We start from the raw sequence: 19,682 nt of genomic DNA on the forward strand, positions 1-19,682 counted from the left end.
TCAAATGGTTATATACCTTAATACTATACACTGCAATTCGCTTCATGGACATCTCGGGGGTTTGGGCTTTTTATTACTATTTTGACATATTTTGGGATAGACTTTGTTCTTCCTATTAAGATTTGCTATGGACCACAGTTAGGAGTCGGCCAACTTATACTTCATCATACTTCATATCTAAGCAAGATAGCAGTGGAATGATTGAGATTCTTATCTACTGCGGCCCTGTGCAGCACTGTACTTTTTCTTTCTTTTCTTTGCAGCAGTTGCGCAGATTTGCCTTCTAACGTGCAGTGTATCAAAGTGAAACGAAATAAGCAGCATATCATAATACGTACGTTGTATATCTTTGTACAAATCTATATGGATAAATTTATATTATACTCTGCAAAGAAAACAATCAAATATTTACAGGGACACATTAAGGAGGCAACAGAGACCCTACAAAAATGTAAAAAGAAATCGCCCCTTCTGAAAGCCGAAACAGTCATGACAATTTTCAACTTCACAGATGAGTGAACCACTTTTGAGATGATTATTTTGCAGGTATATTCAAGGGCTTAACTTTGACATGTACGCATGCATGCTAACGGTTCTCTCCTGCGGGTGTATTATGTTTGTGTGTCGATTCATCCGTTCCGAAGCTGTAGGCAAAGAGAGTACACTTCGGTTGGTTTGTCAAAGGTACTTCAGGGACGACCTGACGAAATGAGGGTCCCGATGATGGATGGGCGAGCGGCAGCCAGTCGGTTAAGACTCCATCCGATCGCCGTGGAATGAGCTCTCTCACCGGGCGAGTATTGTCTCAGAAAACAGTACGCGCATGAAAGCCAATCAGTTTAGTTTGAAGCGGAGAAGGAGCGTGACTCCTCCTTCGTCACCAGACTTGAAAAACGAGGTGATAGCTTCACGCTGGTTCGTTTCACGAAAACATCTCTGCCAAAACATGCTCTAGGGTGTGGGTGGGGCCAAGGAGACATCCGCGACTGAAATACCTCTGGACTATCAGACCCTACGTATATCTCTAAGCCTTGAAAAGAGCGCATCTTTTCCAGCTTTCTATGGATAAAGCGCATTGACAGACTTGGTTTCGCAGAGATCCGTAAAAAGTTCCGCTTCCTTATTGCAAGATTGAAAGACTTAAAGGGTGCCAGGGAAGAACCAAGTAAGTTGAGCTTTGAGGTATATTTGAGAGGTATACGTCGCTACACACCATTCAAGAAATATGATAAGGTCTATAACACTTATTTTTATTCTAAAATCAAAACTCTGTTTTGGTCTTACTGCCATAGGAAGATGTCTCCTTTTAATGGGAATATGCCTTTTAGGATGAAATTGAGAGGATTCGAACAAAAAACTAAATACCAAACAGCATTACTTGCCAAAAATGCCAAGGAAAGAAAACTACAAGCAACAGATAGGGGAAAATAGATGAATCACATTGCCATAAAACTAAATTGCATACCTTTGCCATTCTTTTCAGTCCAAAGGCTGTGGTCCATCGCCCGTTTGTACTTGACAATATGTAAATTGTAAATATGCTGCTATTTTATTTCATTTTATTGTATTCCCTTCAATATACGCCATGGAATTGAAGCATGGCACCTATTTCTCTATCTTTCTTTGAGGAAGATCTGTTTTTGAAATCTTTACAGCATACTTTTGTTAACTCATTAAAGAAGGAAGATATAACATTCGTAAGAAAAAAAGAAAAAAAAAAAGATTCCTTCGCGCTTTTACATAAGAGGACGTCTCTCATGATATTACTTCGTAATACATGAACCGGAGCAGAAAGGTGATGTGTCTGATTGATGACGTCACTCTCCAGATCAGGAACACCTTGCAGACACTGGGAGGGGGGGGGGTCATCCTTGTCTCAATCGGCTGTGTTTCTCGGGATTCTTCTGTCCAAATAAAATATTACGTGTTTGCATAGTCTCCGGGCAGGCTTAAGTTCTCTCGTTCACACTCACTGCACTGTCTAGGCAAGGTTGGTTACCAACGTCGAACTATTGCGCATGAGCAAAACCTATAAATGAGACTTCCCATTCGTACTGAATAAAAAGATTGCCAAAGTCAGTCGTGGCTATGACGTAAGACACAGAATCACATTTAGAATAAAAAATCAATCGAAAATATATATTTCTTTTGCTAAAGTTTTTGCATGACATCTTCATCCAGTTATCGATAACAAAAGGGGAAAATAATTGACGTTGAGTAGTAGAAATGATGGAACAGGCAGATAGACTTAAATATTGTCCGTGTCACAATATTTTATAATGTCATCTTTCACCGCACTTCTCAAATTGACTTTTGATCGGTGATGTAAGATGTGTTCTTTATAGACATCATGTTTGTGTGCTTTTGTTTGTTTGAGTGCGTGTGTTTCTGTGCGTGTATTTGTATGTGTGTGTGTGTATACGTGTGTGTGCATGTTATGGTGTCATCTAAACCATTTCATTTTGTGGGGGGGGGGGTCATTCGTAACAATGACTGTTTTTCATCGCCATGAAGATGACTAACATAATTCTTTAGGCCTGTGTTTTGAACATGTGGATCATAAAAATAAAAAAATTAAAAAAAGACAACCAAGTCTCGGTGCATTTCATCACGTTAGAGGGACATCCCCTGTAGTCGGTTTTTTTTTTCTTCTCCATTGGATAAATATTTCTTTTCATGTTCGTGGAGCCAGCGTTCATCAGGATCGCAGCGGTGTAAAGACTGAAGTTTCAGGGGAAAATTTCTCCTAATAGATTCTAGGTATTTTCGTGTCATCTGCACAGCTATATAAATGTAAACCATGTAATTGCCTTATTATTTCATCCTTTTTAATCTATTGGCTTGATGTGTCTGGGGCGCCCGACATCGCAATCTTTTTTTCTTGAAGTCAAACGTCCTCGTTCGTCATTAGTAGTATTAGCCCTCTGCATGTACAACATTCCTCCTTAAAGGAGATCTCCACACTATGTTACAGTGTCCTGTCTTTAACTCCCCGCATGCCACTTTGGTTTCCTGTTCATAGGTATGTGTGTGAAAGTTGCGCATATTTGATTCACTGGCACAGATAGTGTTAAAGGGTGAAAGTCAAACACGCAGAACAGTGAAAGATTCATTAGATGTGGACGTAAAATCGGAAGAGGGAGTTGCGGAATTTCATGTCGTTTCGCGGAGCACTGATTTAAGTCAAAATCTCGATATAAATAATGATGTCACTGCCCTAGAAACTCTCCTTCATACGAAATTATGTATTATGGAAATCGTTTTTGCAACGCATTTGCAGCTGTAACCATTTTCATGATGAATTTTGTGAAGGTCTGACTGAAGATCATGACTGTCGTGTCATTTGCTAGTGTGATTTTGACTTATAACATGCTTGCGCGAAAAAACAAAAAAGATACTCTTTTAACACGTTGCTTTTGAGCTTTCTGGGCTCAATCTTGGCCTTCATGTATAAACGGCACACATAATGTTCTCTGAAGAGGGTATGATCTCGAATGCACTAGACTAGAATACATCCCCCACCCACCCAACTGAATGATAGCCCCTCCAGCGCGAGGGTAGCCTTTTGTCAAGGTCCTCTCATTGTATGGTGAAGAGAGCCTATAGCCGAGTGGGGTTGCGCGAGGTCGCGCTCGGCTGGGCTCGCTTCGCTCGCCCGTTACAGCGAGAGGGCCTCGACAAAAGGCTAGCACGAGGGCTAATCATGCGTTTGGAGTGTGTATAGTCTACGATGTTGCATGACAGGACATGCACCATTTGTTATAGTAAATGAAGTGCAATTTCCCGTGCTTGAGTCCGTGGATATATGGCACGATCGTGTGCTCTGGTAATAGCATGGAGCTATCTCCATGGTACGAGTAAACAAAAACCTTGAGTAGCACGTGACACCGATTCAGCCAATCACAAACCATATTATGTACACACTATCTCACAAATGGCACTGCACAACAGCGAAATAGAAAATGGATTTTATTGTCAAACGTTCTGAGCATCTGTCTTCACTTGTTGTTGAAGCGTACCTGTGGCTCTTACGCTTGCTTGTGTTTGGAGTTTTCTGGATGTGCGTAGTATGTATTGTGACAATTTGCATATTTTCATGACGTGGAAGATATCCTGGGATGAATACTTCCTATCGTGCATGGCTATGGTTACAATCCTTTTGGAAAAAAAAAAGACGTTGTTTTTTTATATCGAAACCAGACGGTGATTGAAATATCACGTATTTCAAGCATGGTTGACAACATTCTGGTGAAATAATTCTCATTTCAATCGTGTAGGTCCGCTCGTGTGCTTCGAACACAAGCAAGCAGACCGGTGTGATCGGGTAACCACGGCATATCCTTACCCTCCTCAAAATGTCTCTCGCATTTTTTCATTTTTTTTTTCGGGGGGGGGGGGGTTCCCCTCCCCTCCATCTCATTCTCTCTCCTCTGTCTCCCTGTCTGTCCTTTTCTCTGTCTGTCAGTCTGTCTGTCTGTCTGTACCTCTCTCTCTTCATGAGACAAGGAACCCCGCTGAGAGATATTTATTCTGTCATGTTTATATACGACCTGAAGGAGAAAAGCACCGGGGAGGAAGGGGAAAGACGGATATGGTGACCACCTCATAATGATTTCTTCCTTACATTCGTATGCCTGAGATCAATGATGACTCATTCATCATAATGTGATACCATGAAATGAATATGTAAAAAAAAAAAGAAAGAAAGGAAGAATCACAGATCTTGTCTTCCCAGACTACAAACCATATTTGGAAGCTTACGGTTGAGACTCTTCATTTGGCGAAGTTGATATTAGCAGGGGCTGCTAATACGGTTTATTGGCATGACTTCATCCAGTTACGGCCGAATTGGCGTCGGGTGCTAAATGAATTTCGCACCCGTCACCGCAATAATATCACGATGACGAGCTCAATCGGAATAACAAGGCCGCGGCCTTCTGCCTAAATCCTCGCAAGGCATTTAACAATTTGGGCAATAGAATATCAATCGGGGATATAAATAGATTATAGTTTCGCTTCATCATTCCTTATCAAAGTTCGATATTACGTAATGGGTTTCGAAATATCCCTATTCAACAGGATACAGTATAGCAGCACGATGGGGATATTGCTCTTTGACACTGCCATCGATTTTTATCGAAAGAGCCAGGTTGCTCTCTGATATATCTATTAGCCCAAGCATACATTTCAAATTAATGTCGTTTGACATTATAATTGCCTATGCTATTGTCTATACAGTTTATGGACGAATATGAAACCTCCTATTTCTTGCAGCGTTCCATGTGTGGCATCGAATAATAGGTTTACGTCGATATTGTTCAAAGTCTTCATTAAGGGTAAATCGTTGATTTCTCAGAAAAAAAAAAAAATGTGGTATTTACACGTATTATGCCAGTATTCCACTGCAGTGGCATAAGCTTTCAGTGATACGTGCATACGAATACCAAATAGTATCATATGAAGAAGAAGAAGAAAAGATAATGAACGAACGTAACTGGGACATACAAGTAAATAAAAAGAAAATATCCTAGCAAAATGATAACAGAATCGATTTCAAACTTTTTATATATACATGTATTAGGCTCCGATGATCGATCTTCGCTTAAGGATTTCCTGGCGTTTGATTCGCTGACTCCCCGCATGCATTGACATAGAATGTTTTTTTCTTTTTAATACAAAGGTCCTCATGGAAAACATGGACTTACTGCTGGGACACACACACACACACACACACACACACATTCATTGTACGTAGTATACGGAAGGAGAGGGAAACAAAGACATTATACGTGCAGGATGACACACAACACTGTATATGTTCGCCATGATAATGTTGTTTCTTGCAATAAAGCCAATGTCTTTTGTAATCTTAAATACTTTCTTGTAAAATCTTAATATTTTCCTTCATTAAGAGAAAATAACAAATATGGTATGATATCAAAATGGTATGATATGAATTCTTCGTTTTACGATTAAGTATATGCACTCTTTTGAGCGCCTTTCTTTAATCATTACAAAATTTCACAAGTTCACATCTTCGTGCGAAGTGCAACAAAGTGCGTTCAGAAACTTTGATTTGAATAACTAAGCAATGATTTCAGTTGAGTTAAAATGACTTTTTTCATGAAAGACAAAGTTTTAGGAGACAGATTGTGTTGTTGCTGATCTTGATGGTTTGTGGTGTTGTTGTTATCTTTGTTATTGTTAATGAGGACGCTGCTACAAGTCTGCGTATCAAGACACTAAAATGATACCTGGTGAACAAATAGACAAAGAAAGAAAACAGTGTTTGAAGTAGCTTGGGGTCAATAGCATGCGAAGTCACGAGGGACCATTATTCCGTCAAATATTGTGGTGCGGAAAATCAATAAGGAAAGGGCGATATTCTGTGAGAAGAGGAGGAGACAAAAAAACAGTGAAGACTCGGCGAGTCTGCGGATGGAAATTTGGGAAGACCAAATTCAGTACTAGAAAGAAACGATATACACTTAACACTCGGTGTTTCAACGTCAGCAGACGATTCCCCATTTTGGAGTTGTTGGACTTTTTTTATGTTTTTTAATTGAAACGACAAATACATAGTTATTTTGCTAAAATGAAGATTTTCATAACGATTATCCGATTGCAACACATCTTTCCTGAATGTTTGCCTTCTATTGGGGGTCATTTATTTCTGTCATGCTTCATTCACTGCTGCTATATTGCCATCAGACAGACAGGGTATATCAACTTTGACTTGTTATGCCCTATCATAAACAAACACTCTAACAAACGCCTGTACACTGCTACATGCTGCTGTCGATGGTCCGATGCCGATGTATGCGGTAGAGGCGTGTTGTCGCCATGATTTATCTGTCTCTATCTCAAATCACGTCCATGGGACTGAGAACAAAGCGTGCGCACCATTTTAAGATAAGTCCTTCCCAAAATCCTCACAAATGTATGTTTACTTGTTTATTTAGAAATGAAATCGATGCGACGCATATCACATCTTGTCCCCAGCGCAAAAAAAAAAAGAGATAAGAGAATAAAAAAAGTGATAGCCAAGAAGAAAGCATTCACCGTACTCGCTCGGGACGTTAGCCTCTCCAATATCACACTGTTGATTGAAGGGGGATCAGCTGAAGAAATTTTGCCCCGGGTTGAGGTCCTCGTCTTCAAACTGGCAACGCTGTGACGTCGCTTTAAGGGGCTGCACATTAACGACAGTCACTCCCTGTCTTGTGTTATCTCTTATTTTGACGACACGCTTGTTATTCCTGTCGAAAAATTCCCCATTAGGATGTGATTTTTTACGTCATATATTTCCATGTTGGTTTGTTGTTGATGTTGTTGTTGGTTGGTTTGTGTGATTTCCGAAGATATTAGTTGCCTTGTTTTAAGGTCAGTAACCGCTACAGGATACGTTTGCTGATTGAATGAAACGGCAAGTTTTAATTGTCATGCCGAGAGCAATATTGGACTTGAGGTGTGTGCATCGTTATTTCCTCATTGAGCGATCTCCTGTGATGATTGTTCAAATATAAGAATCACGACGTTTAGTGAATTCATTCCCAACCGCAAATTATCAGGGCATGTCGTTATCGTTCTGGTGGAATTAGAATAGCGTGCGCGTAAGATTAACATCATTTTCAATTTAAATCTTTCTTTAGAATTTGATCATATTATGAGAGCGGTAAACGCAAGAAAATGGTAACAATATCAAATGATCGTAAACTTCATCTGCGCACATGTTTTGATAATGACTGACAGAGTTGTTCTTTGCATCAAAACCCTCACCATCGCTATCACCATTCTACAGTTTTATGCTCACAATAAAATTCCAGCCAGTACCATTTTTACCAGTATACCCAGAAGACCGAGAGAGAGAGAGAGAGAGGAAGATGTGAGAAATAGAGAGACAGAGAGGGAAAGAAAGAAAGAAATGTCGACAGATGACGCTGCCCTCAACCAAAAGGTATGAAGATATCGATCTCCATGTTCCATGAGTCATACAGCCCATGATTCATGTGGCCCATGAGTTCGACACTGGGTAAAAACAGCCCACGAGTTCGACATTACAACACGGGGCTTAATGTGTCGGTCTCATGGGCCTTAAATTGTTTGCTTCATGTCGAACTCATGAGCTGTATTACTCGTGGGCTGTATAACTAGTGAGTGTCGAACTCGTGACGAGCACCCTTCCCCACACACAAAAAAGGAACAGACAAAACAAAACAAAACAAAACTCGAAATTCTATTTCCTTATATCTGCACCTTCAGTGAATATTCAATGCATACTGTACAAAAACTGCTGTACGTGTTTGGTCATGTACCACTGAAATAATTGCAATATTAAACGTTCAACGTTCATAAGATGAGAGTGGGGAAAATACCCGTTACATTGTGGTTGTGACTTACAAAAAGGTAATGGGCAAAATGTATCGCCCGATGGCCAAGATTCTTGGAAGTGCTTAATGTGGAATCAATTACTGGAAACAGAGATTATCCAGACCAAGCAAAATTCAACGAAACTCAGTTGCTAAAAAAAAAAAAAAAGAATGGTGAATAAGTGGTGACCATAATTTCATGACAAAATCCTTACGTGCTAGTATAGATCGAGTGCTCAGACGTAGACAGATTAGATGGTTGTTACGTGTTTCTATTTTTTTTTTTCGGATGTATTTTTCCTCCTCGATAAATCTTTCGCGGCTGTTGATCATACCATATACCGATCATGTTGAACGCAGCTGCCTGTATTAATTCTCCCAAACTCTGATCAATGACGCGCTATCGTCCTACTTTCGTCGATAGAGCTAATCTCATGAGATCTGTAAACGGGTTCACCGTGGTCTACATTTCATTGAATGACAGGCTAGATCATTTGCACTTGTCCTTTTTCCCAACTCCCTTGTGAGACTGATTGTTTGGAATCTTTTTTTTTTCCTCTGCTTTTTTTCCGCACGTATTTCCTATCGTCGTCTATGAGCTGTGCATGCTATATTATTATGTAGCCTCATTTCTGCGTATCTGTCAGACTCGAATTGCGTTTCTGTGTCCGCATGAGTTTTTTTCCCCTTGATATCTGACATCTTTATATACTTTGGCCACGAGAAAAACATGGTTTGAAATTGTATCTTTTTCAAAATCGTCTCTGCTTTCTAATTATGCGACGCCGACATTGTCATAAGTTGCCTCAGGTTTCGGTAATACATCAACATCACCTTTGGTATTCATTGTAATGTGATTAGTTGTAATTGCTTACAAGAGCCTGGTCACCGACGCTACGTACGTTCTTTCAAAGACATTAGTCATTCAGTATTGTTTCGAAATTAAAAGATAGAATATAGCAGAGAATATATAGTAGAAAAATACTCTCTTCCTCCTGTTGACTGACGAAATTCATGCAGCTGTTCTTCAAAACAAGACTAGGAGCTAGATAGTTCATACAAATAGACTCCATTCACTATATTTTACTCTTTCATGGTCTCGGCTAGGAGAAGCAGCCTCGATACGCAAGCACCTCAATCTCGGAGTTTGGCTCCTGGAAAGACAGCTACGGCAATAACATGATTGTAAAGTTATATCATGTTCCTCGCTTTCTCTGATAAGGTCCAATGATGTCATCCTGAGCGAGCAAGGAAGACAATCATCTTGTCGTCCTTACGTCCGAAGTCTTTTGGTATTGAAAACTTTGTCCAGTTTGTCTCTTGGATTCATCATAGACTTCTTCTTTCACGAGCTTTATTTGTTCGAGACAAAGTGACGGACTTAACTTCGATTGAAGTTTTTGCAGTATCACGTGTGACGTCAGAGCCACTCTCACATAAACTCTGACCTCCGTCTCCGACTGAGGATAAAAGTGGTTAAAAAAAAGATGTGGATAGTATGTTTGTTGCTTCGGCCATTTATTAGATGCATAACCACATTATTCTCAAACACGTCTTTCCGACTATAGAGTCTAAGATTTCATCTTGAGATGAATTTCAACACTTTTGCATGGAATCAAGCATTAGCTGTATACATTTCCGTATACCTTCTCCAGATTTTCGTATACATTTGTGGTCTGAAACAAAATGGACAAAAAGTATGTTGACATGACTGCACTTCTAAAAGCCCGAGTCACTAGTCTTGTCACTGCGTGTAATTCAGCGGTATTAATCTGCCACTGTGCGTAGCAAAAATTTCATATAGCCCCCAGAACAAGACACCTTGTCATCGTAAACGAGAATCTATGTATGTCAATCAAGATTGACCCTGTTTGAACACTCGAGTTTATCACAGACTTCTTAATAATAATCAAGACACGACTCGGCTATGAGGCTGCTCGGCACACATATCGGCACCCAAGTGGCGGCAACCAGCCCTTCACAACGACAATTATCGCCGGGAACGAAATGCCAACGAAATGCCAACGCCAGGATATCACCAAAGGTAACTTCCTCTGACGGCTGGAATTAAGCCAGTGAAAGAGAGCTCGTGGTATTACTTACTCTTTGTTGCTACTTCTGCTCCTACTAAAAACTGGCCCTTTGACCAAGCACTAGGCTTTGGCCTTTGCATAAGCCTATAGTTGCACATTTCATATATTTGATTTCATTATCGAATATCAGTGCCTTTAGCTCCAAGAAAAGTCTGACCTGCTGTGCTTTTACATTGTTTGTGTACTTATTATTTTAAAGACTTGGTTAACGAAAATGTTTTCTTTTGACTATCTCTAGCTCCACTGACAGTATGACCAAGACAGCTACACCTCATAAATTTTCAATTCATTCTTTGACATAATTTTGGTGATTTCAGTTTTCCTCTACTATCAAAGTTAGTTGTGCATGTCAGGACACACCTGACGTCAGAGCTTCGAGCATGATTGAGTGGACCTTGCTTCATCGATTCCTGGTGTAGTATCTGCGTAAAAACTCAATGGTGCATTCTTGTGAGCTTGAGTTTGTAATGTTATAAAGCAACTTCACGGTCAATACTTGAAGTATGACATTGTGATTCCTTTTATCATTGATCATTATGACATCATCAGCGTCATCAGCGTCTCCCTGAAATGGTCCCCCATTATGTCATCCACACCAGGATTATCATTATTATTATTATTATCATCAAATTATCGTCTTCGATATCATTCTGTTGTTTCAACATCAAATGTTGTTGTTACAAATGCATCATCATCACCACCTCAGCCAACACCACAACTGGTGATTTTTTCATCGTTGGAACCGATACGGTGCCCCTGAACACAAAGCTGGGAAAACTGAAGTCTCATCAGAGCCATGTCATGAATTTCTCATTGCAGAAACTCCATCTCAGAGTTTTGTCTCCGGTGCTTACAGGAGATACCTGCGGTCACAAAATGATTGCTGGCTTTCATCACGCTGCTGTGCCATGCACCGTCTCATCTTGCTGTTATAATCAGTCAGCTTTCCGCGCAATGTATGTTTTAAAGTGTCGCGACTGATTGTTTCGTTTTCATTACACGGCGGTTTGCAATTATACCTTACCTGCAATGTTGAGCTACATCATGATCCTTGTCATCACTTATACCAGTCTCCTCAGCAGCAGCATCACCATGACTACATGCCAGAAGCCTGTTCTTACTTGTAACAACTCTGCCTTTCCCTTCATAAGGTACTTCCGAAAGATGAAATTGTGCCAGGGTGTAGAAGGTGGTATGTTATCACTTCCAAGAGTTCTTTCCCTCGTCAGCTGTATCGAGAATTAGAAACTCATTTCATGTTTTGTGATTGAAGTGATTATTCATTCAAAGAATTATACCGATGGTGTCATCAATCATGGATGTCAAAATGTCAAAATCTGGTCGGAAATATTTCAGATCATGTAGATATTTAATATCCACACGGACTGAAGTATTTCTTGTACAGATGACCTTAACAAACACAGTGGAAAAAAAAGATGCAGATAAACAGAGAAAGCCAGGCAGAAAGACAAACAAGCAAACAAACAAAGAGGACAAACAAGTGAAAGCAAAATTTAATGGTTTGTACTTATATTTCGTACACGATTACGTAGTACTGCGTCAGCGCAATAGCATCGGCCGACCAGTCTCATTGTCAAACCATTGCGGAAAATCGAAATTATTAGGATTATGTCACGGGTCGTATAATGATGTTTGCTTTATCTTCAAGGACGCTATTCACGTCTACACAACCATGACGATATGTATTCCTTCTTCGACGTACGTATACAATTTATTCGCTCTGATCTTTCCATACCACTCCACAAATTGCATTTATCTTTCTTCTCCTTCGTTTTCGTTCTGTTGCTTGAAGGTTGGTTTTTTTTTATTTCAAGGAAAATCAAAATCCTTTCCTGACGTGTTTTGCAGTATTGCCGAAAAGACTATGCGAACTCAAGTCATATGTTGGTCTGAGATGAGACTAATCTGATTGTCACGTGGGAGGCTTCGGTATTTTAATAAGACGACGCCCCGTGGGATCCTTTCGACTATAATTACGATCATACCTTCGCGATTCATAATAATTTGTACAGATTTTGCCCGTCCATGTTGCAGAGGCACCGCCAAGACGTGAGAGAGAAAAGGGGTAAACAGAGAGGAGAGAGAGATAGATATGTGTGCATATTATATATATATGATTACCTCATTAATATCATGAAAAAGATTCTGTGCACTATATATATATATATATATATATATATATATATATATATATATACATATATATATATGTATATATATATATTTATCTATTTATTTATTTATTTATTTATTTATATTACAATATAGATGGATATTGCGCTACACATTTTGTTCATGGTTTAGGACGCAATACATTGTATTTGATACACGCGTTGCAAAACAGTCTGATGGGTGATGCTTACTACTATATAACGACACACCTTGTGTGTATGATTATTGATTTGCTATAATAGGGTGACCGCATGGCATCGCATCACCGTCTGATGTAAGCTAGTGCCGTTCATTTTCTATTTTGACGAGGTCGACTGCGATAGCTACAAGGATAGTGCATTGAGTTCCCAAAGCTGGAATGATAAAGAGCACTCGACCTCATAAATAGTCAGATAACATTTTTATTATCATTCTGAGTACTTCTTAGGAAGAACAAGACGCTCTTTGTGGAGACATGACTGTGCATAACTGCGTTGGCAAACAATCGGCGAGACCCCGACGCTTTTGACCGATTAAATGTCGAAACCAGATGTTGGTGATTTTGATTATTGCCATGGCAACTGTACCCGTATGATCCTAATCAATGCAAAGAGCACCCACGACTCTTTGCCACTTGGTGAAAGTCTGAAATCGACAGTCAGCTCGACGCCAACTTTGGGGGGAAAAAGGCTCTTTCAAAAGCTGTTTAAACTCTCCTTAGATTTCGACATAGATGGAAATTTTTATTCAGTGAGTAGTTTTCAAATCCCCTCAAATCCATCGTTAGTACCGACGAAAAACTACAGGATTACTGACACCTTCCTGTTTGAAATTCACCATATCAATGCACCTGAAAACGCCGCTCATCAGCGCCCTGCAAGGCTGTCAAATCTTTACACAAAGACGGATGGATGAACTTCTCGAACGAAATTTATCTTTCATTTTAGTCATTTAATTATTTCTGGATAAAAAAGACAAGATCACATGAATTGCTTTTCACAAAGATTCTTGGTTCTCGTAGAACACCGTACAAAAAAAAAAAAAAAAAAAAAAAAAAAACCTGCCAGCTTGTCCTTTCTGTTATCAGCATCGATTCTGGTGTAATCTCCTCAGAAAATGAACCGCTCGCTCTCATCAGTCACCTCTCCATCCCAAAGATATTACGAATTATGAAATATGAAAAAGTGACGAAAGAGATGGAAGACATTTGGATGTTAAGGTACCACTTTACAGCACGCAGTACTTCTCTTCAAGGAATCTTTGTCTGCCATACAGAGATCGGGTACAGCCAGAACTGTTGTGATGTCTTGCGGACTGGAAATCCCTGGCAATCAGCGCGGAAGGATCGCTGAAACATCACGTTTTCCGGAAACTGTCTCTCACCATCCCCCCCCCCCCCCCCCGCGGTACGATTGTGACCATCTCTTTTACCCAACTTTGATGTTTCTTTTAATAAAATGCCCCACGACTGACTTCTCTTAACCCTTAAGACACCGCAGGCCATCCCTATTTGCATTTCGAGAGCTTCCAATATAGATAATGATGAATGTGAGACGGTTGTCTGAAAAGATGAACTTGAAAACTTGAAGAAGTAGCAACGGTACCAAATAATGTAACACATCATGTCATGCTTTTAATGGAGATTAACCACCTTTCACTGTGTAACATGACTTTCAGGTGACGTGTATTGATGTGTACAGTCTACTTGTAACGTGATGCTAACATTGCCAACAATACTTTCTTGTGAAAAGATGAAATATAATATATTTTATAATAATTATGCGATACACCTCTTATTAATGGCACCTGATAATTTTTGCAATCAACTGCATGCCCGTAGTTCGATTCTATTTTTCTTTTAAACAGTTTAGATTCGTTTAAATGCAGTTACACAGGATTCAGTATTTTGCGTTTGAATTCTTAAATCACATTAAAACTGTGGATGTCGCTCAACATTCCCCCACTCACTTTCTGCGATCACTAGCAGGCAGTGAACACCAGCAGCACAGATCGCGCAAAGTTAACATTTATTTCACGAGATTGCGCATATTTCTATACAGGAATAGTAGAACTTGCCTAATGCTTTGAGGGAACAATGATCATGATAATTGGGTGTTTTAGTTAACTGAAGCTAATTTTAGTCAAATCATTTACTTGTCCAGTGCGCATGCGCATGCGCATTTTTTTTTTTGTGTGTGTGTGTGTGTGTGTGTGTGTGTGTGTGTGTGTGTGTGTGTGTGTGTACATTCCCAATACTATTTACCCAGGCAACCAGCTGCTCCGGCATTTCCCGGTAAAACTCCTCACATATACATTTTCTGCATATACATGCATGTGTTGAAAAAAACAAACAAACAAAACAAACAAACCAGTGACAATGACAGGGATATTTGTCCTTAGTTGAAGTCTTATATCGGTTAACTTGGCAAATGAGGCACTGCAGGGCAATATGGTTGGAACAAAAGTGGGCAAAACACAAGGACAATCTCTTACGGCGGTATCTACGTCACAATGAGCTCCGATCAATCAGTTCCGAGCCAGTACGAGTGGAATTTGTCGACTGACGGATACCATTTTCATCCTGCTCACTTTCAGTGACTCACAAAATGTGAGCGATCAAAAAAAAAGCAACACCTTGACTGCTTTGATATTTTGAAAGGTTCTGTTCATTCATCAAAATGAGTTTTGTTTGTTTTACTATCTAACAATAATAAAGGCAATTAAGTCTCTTATGAACAGAAATATGAACGGCTGAGTAAGTTTTTCTCAACCAACATGAACACCAACACGTCTTTTTATTTTGCTTTTACGATGCCGAACATCGATGACGCCCAGGTGGTCTGAACAACAATTACTTGTTCTCGACCCGTAAACTAAATGCAGATACCGCTTTTCCCTTCTGCCTAGGCAAGGCGCTTTCGTTTTCTGTTATATTCAAACCAAGGCGGAATTGACTTAATAAACATCGCTCAAACATATTCTTCTTTTCTTTTTCTTTTTTTTTTGGGGTCTCTCACAAATAACTGGACCGACTTTGTCTACTAGCACCTAATCAAGCAGCGCTGTTTGATATTTCCGGTTCGCCGTGTCCCAACCTTCGGCCATTACTGTCGTCACTATCGTCGCACGCCATGGAGGAGGGTTTTTATGGTTGAAAGCGAGGCTTTTTAATAATCATCAAATCAGACTCAGTTCATAATCTCGCGAGCCAAGCCTCGATGACTTTCATCTGGCTCTAACGAAGAAAGCTTGAGCGGGGACTTAACTAAGGTGAATGACGTTATATACTATATCATTATCAGGAGACGAAATCGTATTTACATATCGTGAAATTCATTACAGCATGAAGATTGACGGATGTCCCATGCAGGTATTTCACATTATCTCACCCTGATTTTACGGCGGTTCTTCAATGACCTGATTAATTTGGAACTCAGTCTGTTAAAAGGTCAAGACAAACGCACAAAACAAAACTCTGCGGTCCTTAATGCACGGAAATGACACTAATGAAAAGAACTGTGCCATTCAAATTGTACTTTTACTTGCTTGTCTGTTCGCATGATGGCAGACACAACGATTTTAACCCCTTTTAACCTTGCTAGAGGTTGACCCTGTCCTTAACTCAATCTATCTTCCCTTATTATTGGTATGCTGATTTGTTTGTTTGTTTGTTTGTTTGTTTGCTTGCTTGCTTATTTACTTGTTTGTGTGGACTAGAATATTTTTGTCCAGAATATTAAACAACAAATCTGACAAACATGCTCATAAAATCAATGGGTAGGAGAATAAAGGAGAATGGACTGATGGGAGGTTTTTTTTTTTTGTATTCTCTGTACATTGATCAAAGTGTAAGCAACCTTCTTTTGAAATGTTTTTTTTTCTCGGAATAGAAAGTGTAAAATCTCTACGAATCATAATTCTTGAGATCAAGCTGACACATTTTAAGGCGCTCCAATGTAAAGTAATCACTTTCGCTCCAGGTTTGTGTTCAATCACACTAAAAAGTTGCTGTTTCCAAGGGGGGGGGGGGAGGATGGGACGATTGGCAAGGTCCAAAGGTTAATCGTTGGATTTCGGACTCGGTTGGGAGCGTTTCTGCTCGAGTCAACAAAACGGGTGTCGATCTAATTTCCCCGCTAGGTTCCTTCTTCAGCCCTAAATGGATACGCAAAGCGGAGTGATTGCGACAGATGTCGGGCCAGAGATTTTCCAGGGAAGACAAAAAGAGGAGGAAAAAAGCACGGCGCAAAGATGCGTATCCCGGTTCAATCGAAGTAAAAAGTGCAGTATGCAAAATAATTCTAGACTTGAAGTCTGGCTGATATGACTATCGACTCTTCTGCGAAGGAACATCGCGTTATCATCCAGAAATCGACTGCAAATTTCACTTCCCACCTTCTTTTTCCTCTATTTTGTTTTTCTCTATCGCAGATGAAAAAAAAATGGTCAAAAAGTTTTCAATTATGTGTTTAGCATGTTTGGCCCTCTCAAAAAAGGTTCGTGGGTTCTCATTAGATCTTTATACAGATTTTAGATAGTGACGTCATCACAGATAGAATAATCGGCAAATGAACAATGTTGAATGTTATGTTTATACATCCTGCAAGTTAGCTAAATTGAATTCTTCGACCAACTGTCGTCATTAATAGCGTCCATGTTACGATCACGGAAGTAAAAGAGACTTATGTACAATCTATCAAGAATTGAATCATTCGACCACGTAGGCCAACTCATAAAGATATCTTGCACATTAAAGATATTTTTTGTTCTTGATTTCATTTGCATCAAATTGGAATAATCCCCGCAGCTTATGCTTGCTTCATCTATCTATCTGATTTCTTCAAAAGTTTTTTTTTTTTTTTTTTTTTCCAGCGGGGCTGTTTTGATTGGGCTGATTATGCTTTCAGGATGTTCTTGTCGAAATATCCCGGGACAGAAGGTCGCAGGGGGCACACAAACTTTTTTTCCTTGTGTGTGTTTATCCTCTTTGCAAATTGTCAGATCTACTGCTAATAATGCAAAATGGAACATTTAATTCCCCGAGAGTACTTGTCATTATAGGAATCTTTCAGATAAGGCCGTAGTATCTTCCCACATGGGATGGCGTACGCTGGTCTTGATGACCTTACCGACCTATTCTTGCTTGGAGGTGGATTCGGATTACTCGGGGTTATTTTCCCGTCATTTCAATTAAAATCTCCGCGGAGTTAGGGAAGAGTTACACGACATTTACATAACACTACAATAACAGGTTGACATCCTATCGGTTGGAGCGGCGTAAAAGAATACACAAACATTAACTAACTAACCTTAGAATACAATCTTCAGCTTTAATTAGGAACACACTTGAAATGGGACTATTTTTATCGTTACAGCTAGAAGGTCTGTTTCCTAACTAATCGTCCAAATCTACAGCGGGAATATTGATATTCACAAATTTGTTATCACTGCTTGCTTTCTCTTTCAGCACACTTTCTACAATTTAGGGAGTGGGAAAAAGCTATATGTATAACATTATCATTTACACACAATTTGAAAGCGCTGAAGCCCGCTGCGGACCAGCGAGATGTCATGCTTACACTGTTATTATCACTGATTTCTCCTCTTTCAGCACAGAAATCTGTAGAGTTATCTTCTTCTTTAAAGGGATGATACACTTCTGGTTTACATGAGGATTCAGAGTTGAATTTTTGTGAGATGATTAGAAACCACTGATATGAAATATCAATGATCTTACGATTCTAAGAGCTATTTAAAGTTTATTTGATGAAAATCAGTTTTTAAATGGCTGAGATATCCTAAAGCAAAGTAAAACAGAGGGATCCTAATAAAAAAAGTAAGCATGTTTCAACACAAATAGCAGGCGGACTCTGCAATTTTCTTGTATAAGGTAATTATGGCCTTATTGACGCAGCATGTAAACACAGAACATTATGTAAATACATTGCGTGTGTTTTTGTGTGCACAATATATGCATGATTATGCAGTTGTCAGCTTATTAAGTCTAAGCAGGTAGATAATGTTGATGATAATTCTGTATGCATTGTTGCCAACAAAAATGGAACAATCCAGAGGTGTATTGCTGTTATGCAAACGGCTAAAGCTATGAGTGGTTTTTGAACAGCCCCTTTAAATCAATTCTCACCGGCCCACTGTGTGAACGGGAAATTGGTTTATCACAGAGCAATTTGCTATTTTTGGCGTGGAGGGACTTTAATTATGTATACGGTGGCCATAGGTGTAGGAACAATTTTTGTTTGGCGAGGGGAATATATATATATATTTTTTTTTTCTAATGATACATTGAATTTGTTTTGGAAATCTTCTCAGTATGAGATAAAGAGGGATGCGGAGACATAGGAGTTCACGTATCCATTTGTGAACATTTGTATCAAGACTTCATTAAATAGTCTAGATTCCTAGGTTTCATTTAAATTGATCACTTACTTTATATCATAAACTAATTATTGATCCAATTTTTTGTTTTTGTATGTGCTTAAATTTCAATATTGCAAACGGAATAATACAAATAAGGAAAGGCTTCTTTCACCATGTCAATGCAGAAATATCTTTTATAGGCTATTTTGCAATATTTGAACTGTCTGTGGGTATACTGCTGCAACAAACACACACACACACACACACACACACACACATATATATATATATATATATATATATATATATATATATATATATATTAAACACAGTTCTTTGTTTTGCTTTTTATGTATGAGTTTTATTTTCATTTCCGTTCATTTATATTGTGTTTTATCCGCACGGACCCGGGGAAGAACAGTCCCCGGACTGAAGTATGTGCCGTGCTTAAAGGAATGAAATGATATGAAACATAAGTATGTATATATTATATATATATATATATATATATATATATATATACTCCGAATTACAAAGACGACACACAAGTGACACAAGTGACAGATGGGATTATGAATCTTGACCAACTGCCTTCAATTCTATGCTTAAAAGATAGTTTCATCGAGTATAGTCACAATTTTGTTTTGTCCACAATCATGCTCTGTATGGT

The 19,682-nt window shown here is 39.1% G+C and overlaps 1 protein-coding gene across 1 annotated transcript in view; it reads left to right on the forward strand.

Annotated features, from left to right (window-relative positions):
• The window catches only part of LOC140227446 (glutamate receptor ionotropic, kainate 2-like), a 92,887-nt gene that overhangs the window by 11,942 nt on the left and 61,263 nt on the right, over window positions 1–19,682 (forward strand). The window contains exon 4 of the mRNA XM_072307851.1: window positions 1,083–1,165. Coding sequence (XP_072163952.1) covers window positions 1,083–1,165 — 83 coding nt within the window. The remainder of the gene's footprint in view (window positions 1–1,082; window positions 1,166–19,682) is intronic.

Source organism: Diadema setosum, chromosome 4 (genome assembly GCF_964275005.1).
Source record: "Diadema setosum chromosome 4, eeDiaSeto1, whole genome shotgun sequence".
NCBI classification, from domain to species: Eukaryota; Metazoa; Echinodermata; class Echinoidea; order Diadematoida; family Diadematidae; genus Diadema; species Diadema setosum.